This window comes from Dreissena polymorpha, chromosome 9 (assembly GCF_020536995.1).
Source record: "Dreissena polymorpha isolate Duluth1 chromosome 9, UMN_Dpol_1.0, whole genome shotgun sequence".
NCBI classification, from domain to species: domain Eukaryota; kingdom Metazoa; phylum Mollusca; class Bivalvia; order Myida; family Dreissenidae; genus Dreissena; species Dreissena polymorpha.
In genome coordinates, this window is record NC_068363.1 from 18,503,458 (window position 1) to 18,515,483 (window position 12,026).

At 32.1% G+C, this 12,026-nt stretch overlaps 1 protein-coding gene across 1 annotated transcript; it reads right to left on the reverse strand.

Annotated features, from left to right (window-relative positions):
- Positions 1-5,593: 5,593 nt before the first annotated feature.
- LOC127845782 (GTP-binding protein RAD-like) lies at positions 5,594-11,800 on the reverse strand. The gene is made up of 4 exons (XM_052376920.1): positions 11,033-11,800; positions 7,904-7,992; positions 7,314-7,497; positions 5,594-6,304 (listed from the first exon to the last, which is right to left on the reverse strand). Exons 1-4 carry the CDS (start codon positions 11,625-11,627, stop codon positions 6,069-6,071), a joined length of 1,104 nt encoding a protein of 367 aa, XP_052232880.1. The 5' UTR covers positions 11,628-11,800; the 3' UTR covers positions 5,594-6,068.
- Positions 11,801-12,026: the final 226 nt, after the last annotated feature.

Consider the following 12,026-nt stretch of genomic DNA (forward strand, 5'->3'; position numbering starts at 1 on the left):
AATTGTATCAAAATACATGATCGCCGTGTTTTTTGCTTGCCAGTCCAAGTGAAAAAAACACGTATGTATTAAATTTTGAATTATTTCTGAACACGGAAACAAAAGGTCTACAAAAACTTGAATTACATACAAACAAAAATATGCCTTTCTGAGATATTGTGCATATCGTTGACTGTGCCTTTGCAAATATAAAATAGTAATGTTTGAACAAAGATAACATGTTCAAGTTATCTATACGCAATAATCAATCAATAATGTCTTATGGGCCATTTTTGCATTATTCAATATTAAGGTTAAACATTACAATGTTTACCATATGCCTACTTGGGTCATTTTGCATCAATTATTTATGTATGTTGCATTATATTAAGGTACAAAACGGCGCCATATGAGATATGATACCTTTTTAAATTACAAAAAAAGAGAAGCAATTATCTTGATTATACTTTATTTACAACACTTAAGTATAAACATTTATAAATATTTGACACATCTGTGTAAGTCTAGAATGTAAGCCTATTTGGATACAAATCTTTAGCACTCTCGGAGTTTAAACTCTGAATCGAGCATTAAAGATATTTGTTGTAATGAATTACATAAACAAGCTTAAGACCGATATGTTGCTGACAGAACGTTCACTGGAATGCAAAATTGGAAAAAAATCAAAATTGGGTAGGGATTTTTTGTTTTGTTTAGGGTCAACTAATTCGGCTTGAGTTTCCATCTTATTCAAAAATAAAATACAAATTACAGTAAATTTAGTTGAAAAAGATAATAATGGAAATATGATGGTCCTTAATCTTGTTATATATAATATGAGTAATGCTCGAGGAATATAACAGCACATTTACGGAATATAGACACTATATTTAGCAGTATATTGTAATTTTTTATCAAATATTAACGTATAGAAATAAACATATGATGTGGCAATGTTTACATTTTTAGGAATTTTGCATAAAGACCTATTACATAATCTACATATTGCCATATCAAATATAAATTTATATTACACACATTATGATTCGGTAGTTACTATTAAATAAACACAAATAGAGTTTCCATCGTCAAAGAGCACTTATATTTTATATGCTTTCAATATGGTTAATGTCTACGCCTATGTCGCTGTCGTTCAAAGTGTTGCCTACTTCATGATACCACGGATTCGCATGGTTTCAAACAAACACTTGATAAAAAAACACTAAAGCAGAAATTCAGCGACAATAAACAATATTGAACAGTTTATAAACTTAAAGGAATTTCTAAATGAAAAACAATAGTTAAACCCAAGCGGTTTCATCAGGAATGAATGCCCTAAACGATTGTAATAATGAAAGCCTATGTAAACAAACACGTGCTGTATAGACGAATCCATTCGAAATAAAACGATTTTGAAAGGAAAATCACTTAAGAATGATCAACACAGCAGATTGCTTGCTGCGATATTTATTTCCCTTCCCATTCAGCATCTTATATGAACCACTGACTACAACAGAATAGCGGATGTCATGTAAACACTAGTTTGATGAGTTGAGGCGTGATGACCCTTACTAATTGGTATGTTTTTTGAGAGACTGCGCTATATGGAAGCAGCTCATATCCTCTCTTACTTCATCGCAAATTTGCTGTTACAAAAATACGTAGCTTCGTGTATTGTTCATGTTATGATATACTATTATCAGAAAGCCGATTGTGATGTTTGCATTTATGTTATATGTATATTACACTATAATATTATTTCATTTTAAACAGTGTGCAAAGCACTAGCATTCTAACATGCAACAAAATACTGAAAATAATTACTCCCACAATATATGTGTACATAATATTCGTACCTTAGATGTGATTTATATCAGTACAAATGTCATACCTTGCACATTTTGTATATGTGTGTATGTGTGTGTTTCGAAGTTTATAAACTGGTACATCTGACACAAAGGACAGCTTGTATTTTAGGTCTAAGAATTGTGTTTGTGCCGGATGAAACTGTTGGTGCTTAATGATCGTACAAAGTTTTTTCTATGCATTATCATACATAACGTTTGTGTTCATTTTAAATTATCGTTTGCGTTCAAGTATATGCAAAGACATGTTTCTCAATGACACTTTGAGTCCGTTATATTTGCAGAAACGCTCTCAGCGGCAGGCATTCAGCATTAATTTGTCGTGCATGGTAAACGCCTTTGTAGCACCATGTGAGTAGCATGTGTCCTGTTACACATTAAATACATAGCAATTTCGTTTTAGATTGTTTTCACAAACACACATTCACTTTAATAATTCAAATCAAACTTAACTGTGACGTAGTTCGATCATATAATACAGTTTTGTTATATACTAATAAAACACTCGCGTTTTAATTATATCTTTATAAGATAGATTAGGTAAAATGTAGTGTCAGCATTATATTTCAACGAATCATATGATACAGATTAGCAATACCTCATTGTTCATTTTACTTTGGTAGAGTGCATAAATTTCTCGTTAGCATGTGATATGATAAAATAATGCCAGTAAGTGATCTCTTTTTATTTCATTTCTCAAGTAAATACATCAAGCTTTATCATAGGGCATACTTCCGTTGGGATGTATTTATTTCAGAGATAAATTCGTTGTGATAATGTCCGCAGATAACGATAAGGCAAAACCCACCCTAAATCTCTACGGCAGAGCACATGGCAAGGCGTGGATGAAAATTCCATGTACGCGCATATGTTTCTGTTTCGATAACCCAGGCATAAAAGTATTGTTTTATATCTGTGTACCTGCTGTATACGCCTTGATAATATGCAATCAATTATAACAAACATACATCTTATTCCGTCAACAACGAGACTGCTGCGCAAAATTCCTATTAATAATCGGTTGTTCACCCGGTGAGTGTTCTAAAAATGCAACGTAACGTTTTCATATGGCACTGTATGCAATTCCTTTAAAATAACATCACGTTTAAATAGTTTGCTAAATGATTAAAATGTTGTTTATGTCATATGTTCTTGTTTTGATTCAGCATTTGGGCATTAATTTTTATAATGCCACTAATATATTCCGACCATTAACTGTATGCATTTAAGTTAACTTATGACATTTTAATATATACAAAATGAAGCATGTCAAGATCGTTCATAAATGATAAATACATTTCACAAACGAACATTTCTTTACGTCAATATTTATAGAGACCACATGAAGATGCTGATTTACCATCAAGATGTTGGCATCAGAAACTTTAATCTATCTTCCTGAACAAGAAAAATGTGTTTTATGTTTTCATTTGATTGCACTATTTCTTAACAAACATTGCAAGATATCAACTCGCTTTTAGTTAGTTTTAGAATCAGTATTTTTTACAATATAAAGGCATTTACATATATAAACAAACTTGCACGTTCCCTACAGTATGTATACGTCCAATACGTCGAATATCGAGTTTTCTATGTTATACACAAATGAACCATTATGAGTGAAAACACAATTTTGCTAAGAGAATTTGTCTTATACTTAAAGAGATATATCGCCAAACATCTTAAAAAGACTGAAAGTTGTGTGTGTATGTGAATGAGCTTTGCATGAAAGTTATTCGATTTGCACATTTAAAAACAAATTACAAACATTAAACATTCAGAAAAGTATTCTTATGAGACTGACACGTGTATTTTAGACGTTGTAATTCAAAGCGAGAGCCTCATCGTACCCTAAACAAAACTCACTAGATAAAACGGACAAAAGCATTGCGTCCACGTTTTACTAATCAAAAAAACGTATTATGTTAGCGTAGTGCTGTTATTGACCAGTTCGCAAAGTGATTATAAACCCTCTTAATTAATTTGGTCATCCGCGTGTCTGCTTTCCTAAAATGTTTCAATTTAATGTCATGTGTTTATCTGGAGTTTGGTTTCGTGTCATAATGAAAATATACCCATACTGCCTCTAGAACTTTTTTTTACATTGACTTAGTTCATAGTGTTTAGATAAATTTATTAAATTATAGTTGAAGAAGTAATTCTATTGTCCCGTAATTTTTAAAAACGTTATTTTTTTAACTAAAATGGCACTGACTGTAAGTAAATTATTCGATTTGTGAAATGCTTATGTTTGACCAGAAATATCAAGATATCATTATTTCTTAGATGTAATATTCATTGTTAAAAAAGTGTACTCCTTTCAAATGCGTTGGTAAGTTTAAATGAAAATAACCGTTATGAGTGGCCTTAAAAGTATTGTATTGCTTATTTAATTGTGTGTTTTTTGGCGTAAGATTTTAAGTTCTACCTTCGAAAAATGTGTATATGTCTAACATAGACGTACACAAAACTTAAAAAAGATAACTTAAATTAACAAATGCTATCATATTGATTATGATCTAAAATGATCTGAAGTATTACAATTAAGTAATATTAGCTTATATACAGTATGGCCAAATGGCTTAATGTAATCAAAGGCATAAGTATGTTCTTCTGCAGAAAAAAATCGTTGTATACATAAATGTTTGATGGTTTTTTTTAAATATAAAGCCCATTATCTAATATCAACACAACTACAACGCATTGTACACGTTTATTTGTCTTTCGATATCGTTGTTGTTTCATTTTGTAACATACGATAATCATACCAATTTATCACATTAAGTTGCTTTTAGGATTAAATCAAAATATTCAATGTTCTTTATGAGAAATATCACTACAAACATACCGTTTGATACAATTACACGAAGTTGGTGTATGGTGGTAATTCTTTGTCGCGTTCACCAAGTTTGCTAAATACGTTTATTAAATTCATTCTTTGACATATAAACTTCAAAACACATGATTCAAATAATGATGATGTCAACGACAAAATGAATAATATGCCTACCATTGGTCCTGTGTAAAAACCTATTTCGTTGATGTTTCAAATAAAAATTGTAATAATGAATAAATTATAAGTGTATCATACTAATTCATGTCAATATATATAAAGAATGATTACAAAACACAAATATAAATAAAATTGTCAATCGAAAAAAATTTAAATGGCAAACTGTCTCACGCTTTTAAATTAAGTTATTACGCGGTTTGATTTTGTTTATAATCTCTACGAGCGCTTTCTAATCATATCTACAATTTGCATTATTTCATTACTGTTTCTTTTTAATGATTTATAAGTAATGAAAACACTAAATTAAAAAATAAAGCAAATATACATTAAAAGTATGGCATAAGCAGCAAATTTAGGATTAATACAATATATTTGTATGGTGTAATAAATCGATAAAACACACTTAATGCGTTATTCATACCATTATGTCTATCACTTTACTGTGAGATGAGCGAAATACAAACCACTCGAAAATAATGGATTATAAACTGTACATAATGAAAGCCCGCGAGCGAGCTTATCACTTACCTTCGTCCTAAAGAAGGACTGTCAGATAGAACTGCTTAGAGGTAGTTTTTGTACACAACGGAGAATCAGCAAGAAATATATATATATATATATATATATATATATATATATATATATATGTATGTATATATATATATATATATATATATATATATATATATATATATATATATATATATATTAGTGAACATTAAGGTGCAAACGCTTAATGTTATGCTAATAAATGCTGATTATTTTCTCATGAAACTAACGTACAAAACATCTTACAATGTCATCTTTAAGGCATACCACGGACATTGACCTCATGAAAATTTGGTTAAGCTGACATAAGGGAGCCATCCAAAAATATTGCAATAGCTAAACAACTCATGTGAGCATATTTTATCAATGAGCAAATACACGTATAATACATTAACAAGGTGTTTTTAATGCGCCCCGAAAATAGACTCAAACTTTCCATTTGATTGTACTAACGACTTTGTTTAACACACTGTGATTAAATCACAACATAACGTTGGTAGTAAATACTGTATCAGTTTAAATGACGAAATCCATCATGCAACGTGTATATGTCCCGAACACAACACATGTACAATTGCAGGCACATTCTGCGCATTAAAATGTTCGTTTGTGGCACGTTGCGTCACGTACATGTTTTCGGAATGTCACGGTCACGGCATTTGTCACGTGTAGAGATTCTCGCAGGACTTAGATATGTTATCCTTTTTGAAAATTTTGCTGAGCAATGATTTGCTGGTGGAGGCACATCCCGGAGACACCTTGTCGTCTGCGATCTCAGCCGCATTGCGAAGACGTAGTTGCTTGACAACACCGACCAGCAGTTCATCGACGTGAACATTTAATACCACTGACGTCTCGATAAATTTACAGTCGTACGTCTTGGCAACAGCCTTGGCCTCTGAAGTCAATAAACACATACATATAAATGGTTGGTTTTAAGGCGTTACAGATCAAACAATTAAAATACACACGCCTTCCTTGTTTAACTGGTGTTCACTTACATAATAAAATATAATAATATATTTTAATACTGATATATTAAAGCAATTATATCATTATACGGTATTGAACGATCGAAATCGTCCAAATATTTGTTAAAGTATGACGTCACGCCATGAAAATTTTGTTCCGTTTCGCATAAAAGGTCTTTTTCTGTGGACAGTTATAAACACAAAACATGTATTATCGCTTTTGCAGCAAAATAAATAAAAAGAACAACAGCAATACGTTTTGTAAATCAATGAGTATTATAAAGTCTATTTAAAGGGACTAGTTCGTAGAATAAACAGTACCATTAAATTATTTGTCTTACTAAACTTTAAGTATTGGACAAGCTTTTAATAATTAAAGTAACACCTCATTAATGTTTTGGCTTGCCTGTTTTAATATAACGGAAACATTCTTTATTTTAACTCTATAACTCAATTGTGGAAAATTGTCAAATGTTTGACAACTCCCTGTACGGTCTACCTATGGTTAATTCATATTCGCTAACAAAAGATAAATTACACGTCACTGAATAATGCAACGTTTGGCAAATTGTCTTACATCGGTGGTAAAAAACATCGAAATGATTTAGATTGTCTTATATATGAACCAAAATCGTAGTATTATAATGTGGCATAACTGCGATATTGTCGAGTGAGCAGTATGTATACTTGTTTTTATTTTCAACATGTATTCACGCGCGTTTGTCATATGAAGTTTTAACGTATATACATGTAAAATATACATTATTGAGCGTTATTAATACAGTATTGACTAAAGACACCTAGATTATACTAAAAGCAAATAAAGTGTGAATGGAAAACATATTAACATTCGATAATTTTACTCTTTCACACTGGTCAAAGTTTCAGGTACCGAACTCTAGCATCAAACATCTTGTATATGGAAACACTACATACCTTCTATCGTTACACTACGAGATCGCACTAGGTCTGACTTGTTTCCAACGAAAATGATGATTTCATCGCGTTGCAGTTTCTGTCTCAATGTATATAGAATGTCCACAGCTCGGTCAAACGATGGTCTGTCATCACAGGCATACACAATTATATAGGCCATGACGGTGCCACCAATATTCCCATCCTAAAAAGAGAGAACAAAATCATTTCATTTTTAATTAAAGGTATATTATCCATCAAATATATAATGTAATATTTAGTTTTTTATACCGTTGGTTTGTTGTTCTCTCAGTTTGAAGCATGACATTAAATACAAGCTAATAAGACCCAAAAAGTAATCCATATCTGAATATTTTGACCTATAACTGACGACCTTGAAATATTGTTCACAACAGTCAAGTGTCTCTTTTGTTCTTGCATTAAATACTCGTGGAATTATTATATCAACAAATATTTAATGAAGAAATGCACGCCATATCATAGAATAAAAATGGCATTTGGAGGGATAGGTTGTCGGCATAAAATTACATTTATGGATCATACCGAATAAATTACTCAGAAAGCTTTCCTTATACTTCCGTAAGCCTTACCAAGTCATCTAAATCTGATCTTTCGAGAAAGGACAGCACCGTTTCTTCGCCATTGAGTAATACATTAACCGTCTTCTCCGCCTCACCATCTGTAATAAAATGAAATAAATGAACATCGCATAATATGCGTGATATTCGCTACATGTCGCATCTGTAGATCCCATTTAATCCCGCTTATTTTAAGGTATAAACATTCGTGAACATACACAATATCATAGATCATATTTCATACGTCGGTCATAGTTATGTTATCGGAAACTATCATGAAGCGCCTGCAGTGGAGATAGCCCTAATAACATATTCAATGTGTTTTAGAGGATGTAGAACATTGTTGATGCCAATAAAACATCAAGAAAGTGACTTTCTCAATGATCATCAGTCATGCGCAATTTTAATGTATGTTTTAAGTTGTGTGCTGTTTTTTGTGTTATTATGTCCTCTTCAAGTAAATGGATACGTTAAATACTGATATCGAAAGAGTTTTCTCTGTGTTGATAGCTATTTGTTTTCCAAATTCTGATCTCACATGGCATCACATGGATCAATGTGTATTTTTCAATCATAACGTACCTACGCACATCTTGCAAAATAAAATTGATTACATGAAAACATTTTAAACGAGCATGATATTTCGAAAACGACAGCCATCGAGTGTTTATTAGAATGCAAGACTAATGTTGTTCGTATATATTTAAAGAAATTGCTAATACTAATAGTTATTTTCGACCTTTAATTTTGAGTAATAAACAAAATATTAATAATTATAAATGTGTTGACATATAATACTAAAAGTATGTACCCTGGTGAATGCAAATAAAATATGGTCAATAACATAGCACACCCCTGTTTAGAAAAACATTAAAGACAATCGATCGAGCAAAACACCGGGGCAAAACATTTACCAGCATTAACTATAGGCATATTAATTAACATAAAACATAATTAGCAAAATGGAACATTATAAGATATTGAAAACTATTAAGAATTCCAACAAACACACTAACGGTCATGATATGTTAACTATAAAACGTATTCTTCAGTAGTTAAGAGACTCTACACAAACTATTATTTCTTTCCCCAATCGTGCACAACCTAACATATCTAACAAATCTGAAGATTTGTAATACATCGGTTAATGTTTTGGAATTAAATTTCACTTGTTGTTATTATTTGAGAACATAAACATATGCACAAAGGTATTTAAGATACCTACTTCATACATAAGCATATAATTATGTTTTACATTTTTGAACGTTCAGCGGCCAAACGTATTGTTTTATATGCCGACGGCAAATGCACAACGGAGAATATCCGTTCTATCGTATATCATAATCAAATCGATTTCCCACCAAACCAAAATGGATCTGTCTAACGGACAGCATGAATGCAAGACAAATAATATATGTCTACATGAGTAGGTATAAGCGCAGAAAATAACATTACGTTAATGAACATTTCCCGATGAAATAAAAGAGATATAAATGCGAAATTAAATTTCAATTCTTCAATCTTAATTCAATCTTAAATCTCAATTACATCTGTGACGTCATGATCATATTATTATCAATGATATCTCTGCAAACAGATGCCCAGCGAACATGTGTTTATTTCCTGTAGAAAACCTTGTGGATGAATCCGTCTTTTTTGCTATCATGCACGTCATAATATTATTACTTGATCTGTAAATGGCATATGGTATCGTTTACAATTACAGCCTTGTGTTAGGTGTCTCTAGCTGAGGAACTGGTAAGCGTGACAATGATCGCAGATACCCTTTCTAACACCATTATTTATAAACAAAAGAGTTAATACGCCATTATACCATCGTTTTTTTAGTACATGAAACTATTTCAGCAAATTTAAATAATTCATTAATTATTATTATAATTAACTTCGTGTCTTTATTACATATATACATGTGTATTATATCCATTGAAAAACACAATAATTCAAAATATTACACAAATACTACCAAGCAGACAATGCAATAAAAACACAAACAATAACAATGTTCATAACCGGACAAGAAGCGATACATATAGACTAATTGTGAAACACGTGTTAGTTTAGCAGGAAAGAAACAATTTAATACTCGTATTTAAAAAATACATTAACTTACAATTACTACAATTTACAAACACCATAGAGCGTCCATCAAATTTCAGACGCTGAATGAAAAGACCTCACAACATAACGATGATCAAAACACCAAAATGGAATATTTATTGTCTGCAATTTGTTCATTTACTTTACGTTTTCTATAATCAAGATTGTCCATTAACACCAACAGATAAATTGATGTCATGTCAACAATAGTTTGCTGAGTGGATGGGAGATAGGCTATTGAAAAGAGATCGTAACCCCTATTGATTCTACTGTTTTATCAGAGGCAATGCAATACATACGATGCTCGGGCACGACCCCAATTTCATAGCAAATACGTTGTCATAAAAACACTTGACTACTTATAAACAAAAATATTATTCGATGGCAAGGGAGGACGACTAATGGTTAACCGCGGTAACACGAGCATTCGCGTTAAATAAACCATGTCACATAAATGTATCATACCAAAATTCAAGCAACAAGAACAATAAGATTTCGGGATTAATCAATTAATCATCTATTAAAAAGGGATATTCATATATGTACTTAATTTTTTAAACCTGCTAGTTATCAAAATCGAATGGATATATGTTTTTTGTGTGTATTAGGTTAAACATACATCGGTTTTTTTGTATTCGTTATAATCTAAAATTAAATTGGACCGTATCTCTTTCTTTTGCGTCTTTATTGCATACAATGGGGGTTTTGGATGAAGAACGGGTTATAATAATTTCCAATCAATAAGAGAGATAAATGTGCGGGAAGTGTAGAGCTACATGTCTTATTATGGTGAATAAAGTAAACTTATATTACCGTATCTAAGAATACTGGTATCGTCAGATATGTCATGTTTCTCTAAAGGTCAAATCTTATCTGATATGCAAATACTGTTGTATTAGATCTCCAAGTCTATCATCTTTGGATATTGCATTTGCTTTTTCATATCAACAAGATTAATTGTTATAATAGTATAATGCAATATACCCATTCTTTACGAGAAACCAATTCAAAATGATTACCTACCAGTACTTGTATTAAAACCACCTAAATATTCTGATGTCATAAACTGTTGATTAAGTGCAGTTTTGCCGCATCCGGACGCTCCAAGCACAAGCACTCGGTGTACGTATGCCAGAGGGCTAAGCCTCGGACTTTCTCGTGACAAGGAACTCGATGTATGCGAAATCTGTGAAAGGGGTGAAATAGGACCAATGTCTCCCTCAGAGGACACTATGCTATTGGTGCTTCGTGATCGAAGAGAATCACTCCTGTGAATGATCACACCTTTCGAGTTCATTTCGAATTCTCGAACGGTATAGGTGTCGGGGTCTGCTTCAATATTCATAAATTCCCTCCGCAATATTTGAGCCCGAGGTTTCTTCAGCAAATTGCTCGACGGCATGCTGCATGTTCGGGGTCGCATACCGTTATCGTGAAGGAACACGTCCAAATTCTTCTCCTTAGGTTTCTTGAACGACGATGCTCGTTTTCTGTACGTGGATTCGATGTTTAAATTGTTTGAGGAGCAAAGCAATGGACTAGGACATCTAAATCGCTCCGGCCCATGTTTGGTCTCGTCAGGGAGACGAAGAATTATTTGAGTTGTTCCCACGTTCATCGTGTATATCCGGTTTGTCCCAAAATTTAACAAATGGTCCTGTTCATAAAAGCCAATGTCATGCTTATGTAACCGATTATGATCACTCACTAATATATCTCCTTTATTTATATATGTGTCAAACTTTCAAAAATCCTTTTCTAACCATGCTGCAACATATAAATGATAGCAGAACGCTATCGGACAACTGATCAACTGCCTGTAAAGCCCCACTATTTATACAGCTATCAGTGTGCCGATATTGGATTCAATACGTCGTGTTTAAAAGCTCTTGGTATGCGCTCTTACTTCACAATCGCTGCTTCAAGTGCAAATAGTTATTTAAAGGACACTATCAATTAACCTGTGCGTTGTTTGCTTTTGTTAACTTGCATGTGGCAAATTGACTCTTAATTCAAT